Below are 17,189 nucleotides of genomic sequence, written 5' to 3' on the forward strand. Positions count from 1 at the left end.
GCTAACCAAACCCATATCATGAGCATTTATTAAGTCATCAGTGACGGTGACTAGGGCAGTCGAAGTACCACTACCCCTTCTGAAACCACATTGCGACTGAGGCAAAAGTCTGTTGCTCGTAAAATAATTATACACTTGATTGTACAAAATTTTTTCAAACATTTTTGAAAGAGTCGGTAATATACTGATTAATTTTAAGATCGGAAAGAGAAGTAGGGTTATTCTTTTTAGGTAAAGGTAAACCAAGCGCCTGTTTCCACATATAAGGAAAGTATTTATCTCTCAATACAGCAGTTAATAATATTTTATCCCAGAAATGATTTATCCAAAAATGAAAGATTTGTATGAAGATGCACACAACTATTTTTTATTACTTGTTTTAATTTTTCAGTTTATTGATTTTAATTTTTGTTTTTTTTTTGTCGTTATTTTCTTATTTTACTTTTCCCATTTCTGCTGTCTAGCGAAAAGCCCACCGAAACCGATACCGCCCGAGAACTGTACGATCGTCCACGAGACTAGACAGAGCATTCAAGTAAAATGTCAAGTTTCCGCCCGAGTTCGGGACAAATCCAGCACGTATCTGATGCAGGTCTACGACGCCAATAGTCGTTTATTGATTGGGACGGCCACTTCCCAAAACCCAGAAGAAATTACAATTGGTAATTTACCCCAAGAGCACGAGGATTTGCTTTTATTTATAAGAACCATGGACGCTAGATCCATCACGAGCGACGCCAATATCATTTACGCCCCAGCCGTCGCTAAAATTAGAACTGGCGGTAAGATTGCTAATGTAGAGCCCTTGTGGCTGGGGTGCAGGTTTTATTTAGTTAGGACTAACACCATCTAGGGTTTGCGAGTCGAAGTAACAACTGCTTTTTGCGAATTTTTAATAACAAGCGCAGATAGTCTCGTCTGGAAGATGGGAATAGTGCTTTCGTATGCCAATTTAGAAATGTGTAGACGAAACAGTGTTGCCAGCTTAGAACGGTAATTAGCATTTTAGGGTAATTTGAAAATACTCGAAAGTAAAATAACAGTTAATTTTTTTTATTAAAAATAGGTTCGAAATTTGTGTACATACTTTCAATTTAATCTCAGACGAAACGCAACACGCAAACAAAATTTCGTATTTTAAAACATACTGTAATTTGCAGTTTGTAGTGTAAGTCACATACAGGGCCTTCATAAATGATTACAAACCACGTGACTCCGAACAGATAACCAGCATTACATGACTGGTACTGTCAACTAAATATCCCTAAATCTTAACAGTCATCAATATTAATGATTCATTCACAATGAACAATAGTCCAGTCATTATAGACATAAAACAACCTGTTTCGGGAAAAAAATACTATTATAAGTTTCTCTGCGGAATATTGTTCGGAAACGTGTTATAAACAAAACATCAAAAAATCAACTCGAGGCTATTTGGGAAACTTTGTTTAAATAATGGTCAAAGTTATGGAAGATTGGTTTTTTGACTCGCGTGAATAAACTATTATTCATAGCGAAAAAAAGTTTATACAAAAAAGGTAGGTATTAAATAATTTCAATTGCTAATAATTAATGCAATTTTTATCGCAGACACTTGTAATTCAGGATTTTTGAGGTTTTTAACACCCTTAATAAGAGGTGAAAATTTCAACCCGAAAGCTTCAATGGTTTGGCGTTGGCGGAATTTGTTATCTAAGAAGATGCTATTTTCGATTCATTTCTCCCAAGCTCAAAGGTGTTGTATAGTTTCGATCATTAGTTGTTTTTGTACCTAAATAGTTATATTAACATATGCATTTACTGAGAATTTAATTTTTCAAATTTAATTTGTTTAAAAATGACTGAAAAAATGTTAATATTTATTAAATTGTTAAGATAGGTAATTATTATAAAATGAAATAGTAACCTCTAATAGTTTAGTTAGTACCATTTTTCTACAAATTTTAAAAACAAAATCGTTGTTCTAAGTTGATCAGAAGCTGAGATAATTTTTTTTTTATTTAATCGCAGTGACCTTAATTATTAATATTAAGAGCCGAAATTTGGCGAGAGTATACATTAAGAGCTATATTTTCATGCCCTACATTAACATTAAGGTAAATTCAACCATTTAATTGCAAAAAAGAGGATAGCGGCGATGCGTTCTATTACTCGGTCTAGCGAACGCGTGGGGAGAGCGAGGCGGAGCATGCGCGCTACGCGCCTGGTTGCGCGCAGGAAAATGATCGAGCGGCTTCAAATCGATGGAGCTAGAAAAATTTGCCACATCTCGGTTAATAATGAACCTATCGAGATGATTCTTTTTTAATTTGTGGTAGCGCGAAAATTCATGAGCATTAAAGCTATTATATTAACATTATTTCAACCCGAGATTTAATTTTTTATTTAGCCTCGCTCTTCCCACTCGTTCGCTAGACCGAGTAATAGAACGCATCGCCGCTATCTTCTTTTTTACAATTAAATAGTTGAATTCACCTTAATGTTAATGTAGGACATGAAAATATAGCTCTTAATGTATACTCTCTCCAAATTTCGGCTCTTAATAATTAAGGACACTGCGATTAAATAAAAAAAAATTGTCTCAGTTTCTAATCAACTGAGACAGCGATTTTTTTTAAATTCGAAGAAAAATAGTACTAACTAAACAATAGACGTCACTATTTCAGTTTATAATAATTACCTATCTTAACAATTTAAAAAATATTAATATTCTTTCAGTCATTTTTAAACAAATTAAATTTGAAAAATTAAATTCTCAATGAATGCATATGTCAATACAACTATTTAGGTACAAAAACAACTAATGATCGAAACTCTACAACGCCTTTGAGCTTGGGAAAAATCAATTGAAAATAGCATCTTCTTAGACAACAAATTCCGCCAACGCCAAATTAATGAAGCTTTCGGGCTGAAATTTTTATCACTTATTAAGGGTGCAAAGACCTTCAAAAATCCTGAATTACAAGTGTCTGCGTTGAAAATTGCATTAATTATTAGCAATTGAAAAAAACGGCCATTTTTGACAATTTATCGGAATTTAATCGGACTTGTCTTATTTTACAGATTTATCTAATACCTACCTTTTTTGTATAAACCTTTTTTCTCTATGATTAACAGTTTTTTTACGCGAGTTAAAAAACCACTTTTCCATAACTTTGACCATTGTTTTAACAAAGTTTCCCAACTAGTCTCGAGTTGATTTTTTGATATTTTGTTTATAACACGTTTCTGAACAATATTCCCCAAAAAAAACTTCTAATAGTATTTTTTTCCCCCCCGAAAAAAGCTATAATGACTGGCCTATTAATAATGGCTGCGTTCAGCGAATGTTTATATTAACTCGATCAAACCTGTCAAGTGAAAAAATTGGCTGTTAAATTGCTTCCTCTCACCAATTAAATATTTGTTTTGTTCGTGTTATTTTCAAACCCGAACCGAAAAGTCTTATCACGCTTTTTTATTAACTTTATTGTTTATTCACATCGCAAGGCATTGAGTTCTTGTATCAAAATTACTGCATAATTCATGGCTGAATGATCTTGACCACATCAGAAGTCACTTTTTAAACTTGTCCAATATTCCCAGTCTGTTTGGACTAACCGACAAAATATTTGTTTACCGACTGAATTTAACCGATCTGATCTTTCGCAGAACGCCACCAATTAAACTGAATTTTTGTGTAATATAGCTTTACAAGGGCGTCGCCAGCCATTGGGCTAGAGGGGGGCAAGATAAGAGAGAGGATGGAAGAAATATAAATTATAAGTAAAAATGTAGGTAGAAATAGTTGCAGTGACTTAATATTCTTTAGAAATATTTTTAATAAAACCTTTTTAATACAAAAAAAAAAACATAAAAGATATACAAATAACTAAAAAAACGAAAATTAGGTAAAACATAATCTCGGATTTTTTGAAAATGTGTCGACCAAGTGGTAATAAAATCTTCATGGTTGTCAAAAATAAGCTTTCTGTGTATACTCATCATTGCTAGACTATTGAGATGATTTTATACCATAGCATTTCTCAGCCAGATTTTTATTATTTTTTTTTTAATTTAAAATTCCAGAGCTAAATTTTTAAAATATGGAAATGTATTACTTTTTAACATTAAATTAAATTCTTTTGTCAACAAATATTTATACTAATTTATTACAATTGCTAAAAAATAAAATAATGTATTAATTTTCAAAATTAAAGTTTAAGTAAATAAAATATTTTATTAAAAATTTCTAATTTCTTTTCTTAGCTTCAGAAAATTTGTGTTTGTACTTTTTCGAATTTATACCTGCCCTCTCCCCCCCCCCCTTTAGCGACGCCCTTGCATCTTTTTAATCTTTATAATAACTAAAAAATAATCTGGGGCTAGGAAATATAGCCGTATACCTCCTAGGGTAAAATATTATGGTATAGCTGGCAACACTGGGGCGAAAGATTTGCTCAGTTTTGGAATTTATCAGGAAATTGTAATTTTTCCCGGTTTATTTCGATTAGGAACTAATCAAAATTGGGCATGTAGAAGTTGTGTTTTAAAAAAATATGTATTCTATTATTAGTCGTTGTATTTTTACTTTTTAAAGACATTAAACCAATTCAAATAAATAAATAAAAATTGTCCAAAAAAATTTGGAAATTTTTTTATAACTAACTATTCATTAGATATTGCTGGTGTCATTCAAAGCTAGTTGGGGCATAGGATAGTTGTTTCCTGCATTATCAGCAGGTAGGAATTTTGTCGGAGAAGTTAAATATTTTTGACACACCTAGATTTCTAGTATCGAAGAACATTATTTAACTTTATTTGGTTTTTTAGAATTTTTTTTTAATTTATTATTTTATTTTTATTTATTTTGAATTAGCTTGATGCCTTTATAATAAAGTAGAAATCCTGTATTTTACATTTCTTTCGAAATGAATTTCTTTAATTTTCATATACACCAAATATCTTCAGAGAGACAAATATTATGATACAAATACTTTTAAAACTGAAAATAATCAAGCATCTATTGCGTATATTTTTAAAAATATTTAAAAAAAATTAAATATACAATTTAAACTGCAATTCTCTTAATTGTGTGATCATTTTGGACAATAATTAGTACATTTTCGCGAGTTTTTTTTATTTTAATTTTAACTTATCTTTGGTAGTTTTCGAGAATTGGACCTCATTGGAAGCGGCTCACTCCGTATTACCGTGACTCATTTCGTAAGAATTGAGAAATATTATTACTTGTCATTTATCCATTTAAATGTAAAAAGTGAGCAAAAAACTGAAAAATGTATTTAATTTTGGATTATGAAAGTTCTTCTTCAAAGTCGTACTTGGTGGACGACTTCAAGTTACACAATTATTTCCGGAACCCGGAATAAAAGAAAAATTATGGCTTCTGTAGTTTAATTATTTAATTCGCCGTTTTGCTGCTAAGATAAGAACGTAATATCCTAGATTTACGCATCGCATTATTAAATTCTTCAGGATTTTACTGAAGTAGGTATATTATATTCTAGCAAGGAAGCAGAGATTTAAATAATTAAAATCTAACCTACTAACACACTTTTCATCGAGTAAGCTATGTAACCTGATAAACTAAAATTTGGACTAATACGGCTTGCTTGATTTCTGCATACTCATCATATTGTTAGACTAGATCCTAATCTAATATATAGTATTTTAAAATAATATTTTGTGAAAATTGTTTTGTGGTGTAACTTCTTGGTTTTATGCCATTCTATTTAATTTTAAATAATAATGTGTAGGTAAATCTAAATTGCAAAAATCACCAGCTGACAATTGACAATCACGTTTTTGTTGTGTCAATTTCGTCCACAAATTGTACCAGTCAAAATTAATGAAGAAAAGGTTAAATATATTGTGATCCAATTCCAATTTCTTACAAAGATAACAGCAGCTTGAAGATGACCTATTTATATCTGCTTTCAACAAATCTAATTGCATTTAAAGGACCAATACCAAATTAAGTACACGTATTTGACTATTAGTGATTCATATTTATAGTCATAAAAAAATGGATTGAATAGAAGCCTCTTGTTCATCGCTTTCTTGTTAAAAATAAATTGCTTTTTTGTCTCTTGAAAGATTTTCACCCTGTACTTGAAAGAGTGATGGTAATTTTGCTAAAGCACATAATTTTCACGAGAATTTTTCACTTAATTATCACCAAAAATAATACAATGTTTCAGAAATATTCATTAACATCTCACCACGATCAGCACAGCTTTCTTTGATGTATTCTGCGTCGTTTATTAAAATTGTTCACTAGATTTTTTTAAGTTACAACACTTTCAAGTTGCAAAACTTGCATTTTCTAGTAAACGGTACATCGACACTTTCTTTATAAAAGTAACTAATGAAAAGTGAATTCCATGCAACTCATTTTTTTCTAATTCTTCGTAAATAGGAAAGAAATGTATAATCAAAAACGTGTTGATACCTTTGGTACTGATACAACTCAAAAATCGTTATCAGCAAATCATCGTCAAACTTCTACATCTTTGGAAGGAGACAATGGAATTTACTCCTAATCTATTTGAACTTTTTGTATAAATTTAGACCAATAAACACACTGTAGAAGTTCGACAGTCTAATTAAGGGACATAGAATTTTGAAGCATAGAATACAAAGTGTCCCTATCTTAGTGATAATTTTAGAAAGCAGATCAAAAGATGAAAACCTAAGCATATATTTTTCCTAATCGCTTCCGTTTCCGATATAAGTATAGCAGTCTCCAGATTTAAATCCTTTGGATTTAATTTTGATGGGACAGATTAAAGAAAAGATTTATTTTAGGTGCCCGATATAAACATTTGCAGAACATTTTTCGAAATCAACAATTTGATTTGCGTGGAATTGCTTTTCCCTAGCTTATAATTCTCTTAAAATATGCCACAAATTTAGGGACACTTTATATACAGGGCGTTTCTGAATTAAGAACATTCCTTGAATAGATTGATAGGACACGAAAACGAACAACTTTTATTAAGCAACTGATGATCTAAATGCTTCTGTTTTCGAGAAAATTAATTAAGAAAATCAACCATAAATGTAAGGCGACCCTGTGCATCTTGTGCACGTGCATTGTGTGTGTATTACTTGACCAGCGTATAAAATATTTATACTTCGTCGTTTGGAAGTAATTCGTTAATTCATTTAATTTTTGTGTTACTTTTAAAAGAGATTTTAATAAATTTTTGAACATAAAATTAAAACCGTCAAAACCGCCATCACCGCTTTCGCACTGCGGTGCGCGGCAGGTACAGCTGGCTGCCGCACCAAAGACGGCTTTAAATTTATTTAAACCTTCATGTGAATTTTTTTTTTTCAATTTAAAAGATCAGTTGTTTCATAAAAGTTGCTTATTTCCATGTCGTTTATTACCGTTTTCAAGGAAAGCACTTATTTCAGAAACACCCTGTATATAATAAAACCTGGATTCCTTTAGAATTACGCATAAAAAACTAATAAACTACTTCCTGGAAAACATCAAAATTTCCATGTGAATTTTTTTTCTTCTACCAAAATTGCTAAAAATGACTAAACTAAGGAACTGATGATGACATCTAACCTAACCTAACTAACTGACTGACTAAAAGTGCGATATGATTGCAATATTTTATTTTGGAAACTTAAAAACTATAATTCTAAACGCCCATAAAATTCCTTAACAGCCAATGGCTGTATGCTATGATTTGATGTTTTATTACAAACTGAAGATGACGCTGTATTTTCAAATAAGTGAAAGGACACTACCCAGTCACCCTTTCACGAAAATATACATAATCCGCCCAATATTTTCCAGCCACCACGCCCGTGCTTCTTCAAATAACCCCCCTACTAGGCGCTCTGATCGGAGTGGTGGCAGCTCTCATCCTGGTGGCCATCATCATCGTGGTGGTCATCCGCCTACGCGGCGGCGGCGACAGGGACGACAAGGACTACGACGACGGAGGATTGTCGTCCTCCGGACGACGATGCGTAGCGGGTAACAGCGACAAGGCCAGTACCGAACCCTTGAACAAGGATCTAAACGACAGTGTCGATAGTTTGGAAGAAAAGAACCCGGATATAATCCCTCAGAACAACGGAGAAGACGAGTACCAGGACGAGGAAAGAGCCTTCGAGAGACTGAATAACGCAGCCACTTTGAGGGTGTATAGCAGGATGCAGAGTCCAAACAGCCAAGCCAAAAATGGGTCCTACGATGGATATGGACCAAAAACAGTAAGTTGGAGCTCTTGCATGTTGGAAAAGTGAATGTTTTTCTATGTGGCAGGTTGAATCTGGCATTTTGAGTCTTTCATGCGGTTGTTTATTGGGAGACTGTTAATAGTATGTTTGGGAATATGGATTACGGAGTTTGCTTTTAATTTTTACAGTGCTATTATGTCATATTATTATGTTTTAGTATTCATGTAAGTATACTCTTGAAAGAGACGAAAAATGTTGGTATTTGAAAATGGCCTTCTGGGTCAAGCCCAACTTGTTTGTGAAACAACATCTGCCATGATTCCAAATCCATAAAGTGTCATTTCTGTATGAGATACCACAAAATGCTGTTTATTAAGAAAAGTTTCTCTAGATGAAAAGCTGGGTATTTTTGAAAATTTGTAGTAATATAGACCTATACATTGATATTTTTCTTGATTTTAGATTTTTCCCAAAATAGGTTCAAGACATTAAAATTTTGCTTGCATATTTAATATTTCACTATGAGAAATTTTCTTAATAACATTTTGTTGTATTTCTCAAAGAAAGGACAGTTTCCTAGTACAAAAAAGATAATCCTACGGAAGGAAAATCGTTTCTCAAATATCGCCTCGAGATTAAAGAAATGTTTTCATTTATATCTACGATCCCAAAGACCCACAAGTCCATGAAATTTTATTTGAGGATCGTCAGTAAAAATAATTGCGAAAAATTACAAATATATTGGAAAATACTACATTAAAATGCAGAATAAAACCTAATCGTATAGTTTACTTTTACGAAGCAACCAAAGATGTAAAAACTACTTCAAAATAAAACAAAACTCCTCAAATCAACCTTGGAATACATAATAATTTCAGAACATATAATCAAAACAGCTTCATATTTGTCTATTTGGCTTTATAATCGTTCAGAAAGCATCAGAACTCCTATAAAATACGTCAAAATATATCAAAACGGCTTCAGAAAGCATTAAAATGATTTAAAACTGCTTTAAACCACATCAAACATCATACCAGACTTTGACTACATAAAAATCCACTCTTAGTAAAAAAAAATCAAATCACATTCAAAATACATTATGGCAGGTTATTTATGAATAAAATCAGATTTCTCTAAATATGTAAGGGATGTTGAATTTTGGCATATTTTTCTAAATAAAATAGTACGCCACTGCTTTACTGCAACAACCATATTTTCGGATTCGTCTTCCAATCTTCTACAAATTCCTACTATTTTATGTTTTTCGAAAAAATGTCGGGCCTTTGTTCGTGGAAATGGTGGTATTTTTGAGCATTTACTCAAATAAAATCATTAAAATTATTACTAATGTTATTAATTTCTTTATTCGAATAAATTAACCGAATGATTAGCGCTTATCATGTCACTTAAGTAAGAGTGTTTTCAGTTGTTTTTTTAAGTTTTACTCGAAAATCAAGCTTTTTTCGAAAAACACCCTGTATCTCCGCCACTGGAGCATGTAAATTTTAGGAAAAGCCCTCAGATTTTGTATAATGTTTACATATGTAAATACATGTGTCCAATTTCAAATTATTTCACTTACTAGTTTTTAAATTACATATTTAAAAAAATTTTAAATATTTTTTGAAGTTTAACACCCTGTATCTTTTTAACGAAGCGTCCTAGATAAAAACTTTATAGGAAAGACCCCTTAAAATTCACCAAAGAATACGAGGTTTCATTTTTGGTCACCATTTGTGAATCACCCTGTATAGTAATAATTCTTTGTTAAAACTTTGTAAAATTTGTTGTAACCGTTTATGTAGCTAGTTGAAACATGTTTAATTAAAATTATATTCTCAGTAAGTCTTCATATATCAATATCCTTTTTATATATTTCAGAGCAAACGCATAGCCAGAATTTTTCCCAGGGTAGGTCAAAACAAAATTACATAATATAAACTACTTATTAAAAAATGGTTTTATTTAAACATTTGAAAACGATAAAATGAATTGGGTGCATTGCTATAATTGGAATCAATGGAAATCTTATTTCAGCACTATAAAAAGTTTTTTCTTATAATTTTTTTTCATTAGTAAAAAACAAAAATGCGCTTACCTACAGAGAACCTACAAGAGTGCATCGACAATAATGGCCGTCATTTAAAAGATATCATTTTTAAAAAATAACGTTCCTTAATGGCATGAAATGTAGATTTAAAAAATAAAATTAAAAATGTTCGCTTTATGTGGTTTGGTTTTTATTGGCATCCCAAATAGTACCTATCATTTTACCGCACCCTGTATTTTTTAAAGTTTTATTATTAAAACCTTCAAAAAATGTGAAATTAAAAAATAATTTAGAAAATCAGTCATTTAAAAACACCTAGCTGACGATATTTAGACGGAAAAAAATGTTTTTTTGTAATAATTTCAAATAAATAAAACAAAAAATATTTAATTCGAAGAAGGATCTAATACAAACTGATTCATATTTATGTATGTAGGAGGATGTGACAAAAAAAAGCACATGATTAAAATTATCATGTTTCCCAACTTTAATAAATTAAAACTGTTTTATGATAAATTAAATTTATAATTTTTTGTTTATCGATTATTAATTTTTTTTAAATTATTTTTTATTTTTTAAATTTAATCGTCAGTTAGAGGTTTTTAAATAATTCATTTTTACCGGCGCCCCAGTCTGCCCCACTGTAAGCTACGCCTATGTTTTAGAGTCTGCCATTTTTGGCCAATAAACAAATTGCTGAATTTAAAATTAAAGGATCCGTACACTGAATTAAAGCATTAAAAATACGTTTCGAAAATTGAATCTTCAGGCGCCCAAATTTATTTTCAAATTCATGAAATTTAACACCTATTTTTAAGCACAGTACGTCGTATTTAGGATTCTGTGGTCTTAATCTAGAAGGTCCTCATTATGAGGGACCGTCCACATAGCCCAACCTTTTATGCAAATTGCGCAACGCCATCTTGGTATTTGCACCCCTTCAAAAGTCATATTTTATCCCTTGCGGTCCATGTTCAAATTTGTTGAGACGTTCGATGGTTAACGGATGACTTGCTACACCAATAGCCGAGATATTTATTTCAGATATGGATTTTAACGTGAAACAAATTTATATATTTCCAAAAGGAGGGCTTTTCTATAGTTAATGTATTTTAACATAAAATAAGACTTTTTTGATAGAATAGTTTTTCTTTTCTTGGTTTATTTTACGGCGCTGTAAATTTCAACAATTAAAAAAAAATGTAAATAAACTCCTACGTCACAAACATCGTAGCATAGTCAACATAGGCACCATTTTTACTTTTATAAATTACTTTAAAAATATCTATTTTCTTTAAATAACACGCACGCGTGGTAAAATATATAAACAGAAGGGTTAACAGCGTTCGTTTTAACAAGAAAAGTTTATTTTTCAATTAAAATTGTTTGTTCCTGTCTTTGAAAAGACTAAATGAAATTTTATGAAGATGAAATGTATGTTTTATTATAAGATCCGCAAGTAAATCGTACATACCAGGTTCGTAGGTACTTTATTTTAACGTGGGCGATGAAAAATAGATTTAGGTATTTGTAACAACATAATTTTGTACACAACAACGTGATAAGGAGTAAAGTAACCGAGTTATATTTTATCAGTAAATTAAAGAATCTGGATAAAAAAACTAAAGACCGTACGACTAGCATCAAAACAACTAGTTTCAGCTATTATACCATCTCCAGGGAAAAAGAAAAAAACTGTAATATACGAAAAACAAACTTCAGCTTATAAACAAACAAACAGAAAAACAAATATTTTCCAATCAGTGTATTAATGTAATTGTTTAATTGTGTTGTTTGTATTTTATAATTGGAAAATATTTGCTTTTCTGTTTGTTTATATGTTGAAATATATGTTTTATATATTGTAGTTTTTTTCTTCTCCCCTAAAGATGGCATAATAGCCGAAATTAGTTGGAAAGAAATTTATACTGAAATAAAAAGGACCATAATTTTTCCCATTCCCTCAGAACGAATGCTTCCTGAAAATATATAGTAGAATAGTTGTAGTACGAATGGAAATTGTGGATGAAACTAACAACATGCACGATTGCTACTTGGCTTTCTACTAACAGATATGGTAGCGGGGATGTTTTTTTCAGAACGATGAAATAACATACGCTGAATTGTCTATTGCAAATCAGCAGATTCCCCAGGTGATCTACAATCAGCAGTGCATACCCATGTCGGTGATACGAAGGCAGGAGCCCACCGTCTACGCCCAAATCGACGTGAAACGTATGCCCCAGTGCATGCAACCCCTCAGTCCTCCGCTACCGTCATCGTTCCAAACGCTGCATCATCCACATCTGGCACCTTACATACCCAGGCCCCTCCGGGACGACCAGATTCTGCACGATGGTTCCGTTAGTTCCGAAACGCCGTTGCTGAATCCAAGAGATAATAATGTAAGTATCGATGATTAAATCAAGAACTTTTTTCAGTTTTACGTTTTATATTACGTTCAAGATTTCTGGTTCTCTTTTCCTCACTCTCTGAATTTGTTCCCATCCAATATTGGTGTATTGGCGTTCAAAGCTCCCATAATCTCTTAAATCCATCCATCGCGCATCGGGATAATCCATCTGATATCATCTTCTTGCAGCATCATCGTTTTCTCTCGACAAAAGTAGGCCCTTACCAAATCAACTCTTTTTTTATTCGTATATATTTTTTTTCATAATAACACCCAGAAACATGAATATTAACAGAATAATACACTGCGCATCGTCACTAAAAACACTGATTTAATAAACTTTATAAGACTACACGCTTAATTACACAAAGACACTTGAAAAAACATTAGCGTAAACCGACAAACTGGAAACTAAAACAAATATCATTCTGAGCCTACTTATAGACCACCAAAAATACACAGGAGGCTATGCTCCTCTAGAGAGCCTAAATCTCTTGCTAGCCTCCGTTGCCCTTCGTAAGCGTTCGGATCAGGATCGGATTCTGCTTAAATTTAAACTGTACAGAGTGTACCGTTGATAATTGTATGCTATTAAATATCTATTCGGCTAAGAAAATGGCTGAATAAGAAAAAAAGAGTAAAATTATTCGGCATTTTGTTTAAAATTTTATCCTTTTTAAATAGTACTGTTTTAACTTTCTTAATTGTGACCGTAGTTTAGTTCAGCTAAACTAGATCAATGTCACAGATTATTGACATTGAAAGTAGTAACACAATTGTATTTAAAAACTTAAAACGATTTTAAAAAAATATTTCATAGGTATCAATCAGATTAGTAAGCATTTGTATTTTTTATGTAGGTTTTTTAAAACAGGAAAAAAATATTATTGTAAAACAGAAATCAGTTTTACTTACAATTAGTAACGTATCTATATACCAATATCAGTTAATATTTAATAAATAGATTGTTTTTATTTAATATTCGGCGTTTCTTCCACACTGACATCAAACAAATATGGTAACTTTAAAATAACACGTCTCTAAGTCATACAAAATAAATCTGTTTTTACTAAATCATTTTTCATCGTTACAGTTGGTTTAAAAAAGTAACAATTATTAAAGTGCATTTTAAAAATTAGATTATAAATTATGACTATTTAATTGATAAAAAATTTCAAATTAGTTTCTGAGGAACACGTACGATTGCCCCTAAAAAATTGACCCCCACTTAAAGTTACACCAAGTATAAATAGTTGGAAGTAATCAGTGTTTGCAGTTTTCGATGTAAATAATATCAGATTTAAAAAAGGGACTTGAAAATATTTTCTTGGTCGTTAAAATTCTGAATGATTTTTGTTTTTCCAAGGAAAGAAATGAATAAAATAAACATATTTTATATCAGCATATAAATAAATAAATAACCTTTATTTTCCTTAAAGACTTTACAATAAAGTATGGGAATAGTCAATATTCAACTGCTTTTGCCATTATTATGTGTTACCTGGTGTTACAACAACTGTAAACACATTTGGGCCCGTCTTACCCCGTTTCTACGAACTAACACAAATGTTGTCTTGCTTTACCATAAATTAACGATATCTTCCGAGTTGCTAGACACGTAAGTCATTTTGTGACACTTGAAAAAACTAATGTAAACACTATCGCAACAACGACAATACTAAAAATCGGATTTCAGTATTCGGAAATCGCCTGGGCCATGTGGGCGAATGACACTAGAGACTACAGTATTTCAACGATGTAAAGGTTGAAAATACTACAACTTCAATATTTTTTTTTCGGAAACTATAAGGGTTTTACAAAAAAAAATTTTACGATATCGACTCCACTTTTTATGAAGCATCTATTCCCAAATTGTTTTGGGTAAGTTGTGAATCACCCTGTATAGTAATAATAAAGTAACTATAAAATGCGAGAAAAAATGTATTATTATTTTTTGATAGAGATGGGAAGAGATTATGGTGAGATAGGAAAACAGAAATGGTATTTTAAAAGAAATTGAAAAAAGGAGAAATCAAATAACGTATATAAAATTCTATATTCGATTCTATAAATATAAAAAATAACGTTATTGCCACATATTACAAAAAATACTTTGTAACCTTTTTCCTCTAAACCCTGTATTATTGTCTTAGTAAAAGAATAATTGTCATGATTAATCTCAGATGTAGGAAAAATATGAATAATTTCTGGATCTAAGAAATAATGCTAATTTTTTTGATAATTTTATTCCTCGTTTTTATCCTTTTACATTTCCCTTGAAAACATATTTGATCAATTCTAAAATATCTTTTTCCTCAAGCTGGTGTTTTATTTTGAAATAACCATTAAATAGCGAGTTGCCCTTGCTACATTTATTAACAGTATACTGACATTTAGACACGGAATAATGCAGAATTCATTGAGAATTCAGCGCTTTAATTCAAGAAGGTCCTTGTAAAGGGGAACCATCAACATTCCTATACCTTTATGTAAATTCAGACCAAAGCATCATCTTGGCATTTGTTACCGTCCTTTAGCACAAATTGTTGGCTTCGGTGTAATAACTGCTTATTAAAATTAATGATTCTAAGACAATGATGTGTTCCAAAGCTTCCCAGATTTTTTTAAGTAACAGGTAGCTTTTATGTTTCTAAAATGCTTGGCAAAACTTTAGTGGTGTTTAAAACTGGGGTGAAATTTTGCCTTATATAAGTATACCGTCTTTTTTTTTCAGACTCTTCAGACGCTGTTGGAGGGTTCCAACACAAGAACACCAAATATAACTTCTACGCTCCCCCGAACTGTCACGGCGACTCGGTTTTGACCTAGTTAAGTTTAAATCCAAAGGACTGGTATATTTATAAATAAATACTTAATTGTTATATGACTTTAATGTGAGTGTTACCTTTATACTAAGTGTTTCATCGTTTGCGTTCCGAATATTTCGACTTCTCCGGGAAATATTTTATTTTTATAAGATCGATGTCCTCTATTCCTTTCAGAGCAATTTTTATTTATTTGGAATTATATTTATATTGAAATGTATGTATTTTTAGAAATTTATTTAGAGAAGTTGTTACTTATATGAAGTGAAAATTTTATTTGACATTTTATTGTTGTTATTTATTCTGTATTTTTTCGTCGAGCAAGGACAATTGTAAGACTGTGATGGTACAGTCACAATCCGAATTTTAAAAACAGCATGTGCAGACTAAATTTGCAGTATAGATTTTTTTCGAACAAAGAATGATAAGTGAAAACTAAAATTCTACGAAGACATTCACACTTTTTTTCTGTACATTCAGTAACAACTTTTGTTAAACATTTGCTTTGTATAAAGTTGTAGTGAGTAGATACTATAAGATTTTTTTTAACATCTATTTAGTCTGAACATACTGCAGTTGCCTGTAAATATAAATTTTTATAGCTGTGACAACAAATCAATTATAAATATAAAAAAAATGTAAATTGCTGCATATAATTATTATAACCTCCGTTAAACAAAATTCGCATACCTTCTCATTAATTATAATTTCGAATTGTTGAAACGAAATTTAAAATGTTTGTTGTCTAGGTAAATAATATGTATTATATACGTATATAATATGTTGTTCACATTAAACGATAAAATGATTATTTTGTTACTATTATTTCTTATAGAAATTCATTATGATGTACTGCCATATATTAAGTCTGTACAAGTAAGGAGATTTATTATAATTCGCTTTAAATATTATTTTTTATTTGGCATTTATGATAGTAAGTGTAAACAGTTGGATTTCCGTCCAATATCACTTCAACACATGCAAACATTGTTGAGTGCAACTTTTTCAGTCAAATATATCTGAACATATTACAATTTTATAACATTTTACCTTTCTCGAGTTTAACATATTTATTCCTAACGAACTATGTATTTCCTAAGGCAATTTTTAATAATACATTTTTATACAGGCTGATTCAGTCATAATATCATTAATTTTAAGGGAAGATCATAATTAAAACCCCTTTTCGGTGCGCTCCTGATCGCTGTCCCACAAAGGTTTATCGAGAGTAAATCTCGACCTACCGCATTACTCGGTCACTAACCTAGCTTTTACTGCATTTTTAATTCGTAGTAAACGCTAACAGGTAATTAACAGGTTTTTTTTAAATATTAATAAGTATTATTTATTTATTAATAAAAACAAATGTATAACGATAATAATTGTTTCCGAATGTTAGGTTATTACAATTTAGTATTTTTAATATTATTAACGTTTTCAATGTTTTCTTTTATAATTGAATATGAGTTTTTAGTGTTTTGTTCAATTAATTATTCAGTTTATAGTACGTATACCAAGTGACTTATTGCTTTTCAAAGAGTAGTATGGCACCTATTTATGCCAGTACAGCTAAAACAACACATATTCGTCCATAGCAGTTTTTAATAAAGTTGGGATCCGTTGCACTTTGGTTTTGAAATCAATTACAAAATTCAACACGACAGGGGAAATCTGCTGTTTCTCTTCAACGTTC

General features: G+C 31.0%; 1 protein-coding gene across 1 annotated transcript; it reads left to right on the top strand.

Annotated features, from left to right (window-relative positions):
- The first annotated feature begins 568 nt into the window (after positions 1-568).
- On the top strand, positions 569-16,752 carry LOC108910737. The gene is made up of 4 exons (XM_018715438.2): positions 569-782; positions 7,820-8,241; positions 12,400-12,663; positions 15,406-16,752. Exons 1-4 carry the CDS (start codon positions 587-589, stop codon positions 15,493-15,495), a joined length of 972 nt encoding a protein of 323 aa, XP_018570954.2. The 5' UTR covers positions 569-586; the 3' UTR covers positions 15,496-16,752.
- Positions 16,753-17,189: the final 437 nt, after the last annotated feature.

This window comes from Anoplophora glabripennis, unplaced genomic scaffold (assembly GCF_000390285.2).
Source record: "Anoplophora glabripennis isolate ALB-LARVAE unplaced genomic scaffold, Agla_2.0 scaffold402, whole genome shotgun sequence".
Lineage (NCBI taxonomy): Eukaryota > Metazoa > Arthropoda > Insecta > Coleoptera > Cerambycidae > Anoplophora > Anoplophora glabripennis.

Bases quoted from the DNA above. Each gene is read 5' to 3' on its own strand.
- LOC108910737 (XM_018715438.2), top strand. From the start codon at position 587: ATGCAGGTCTACGACGCCAATAGTCGTTTATTGATTGGGACGGCCACT. The intron at 783-7,819 runs GTAAGATTGCTA...AATATTTTCCAG, and splicing joins CGCTAAAATTAGAACTGGCG to CCACCACGCCCGTGCTTCTT. The intron at 8,242-12,399 runs GTAAGTTGGAGC...ATTGCAAATCAG, and splicing joins ATGGATATGGACCAAAAACA to CAGATTCCCCAGGTGATCTA.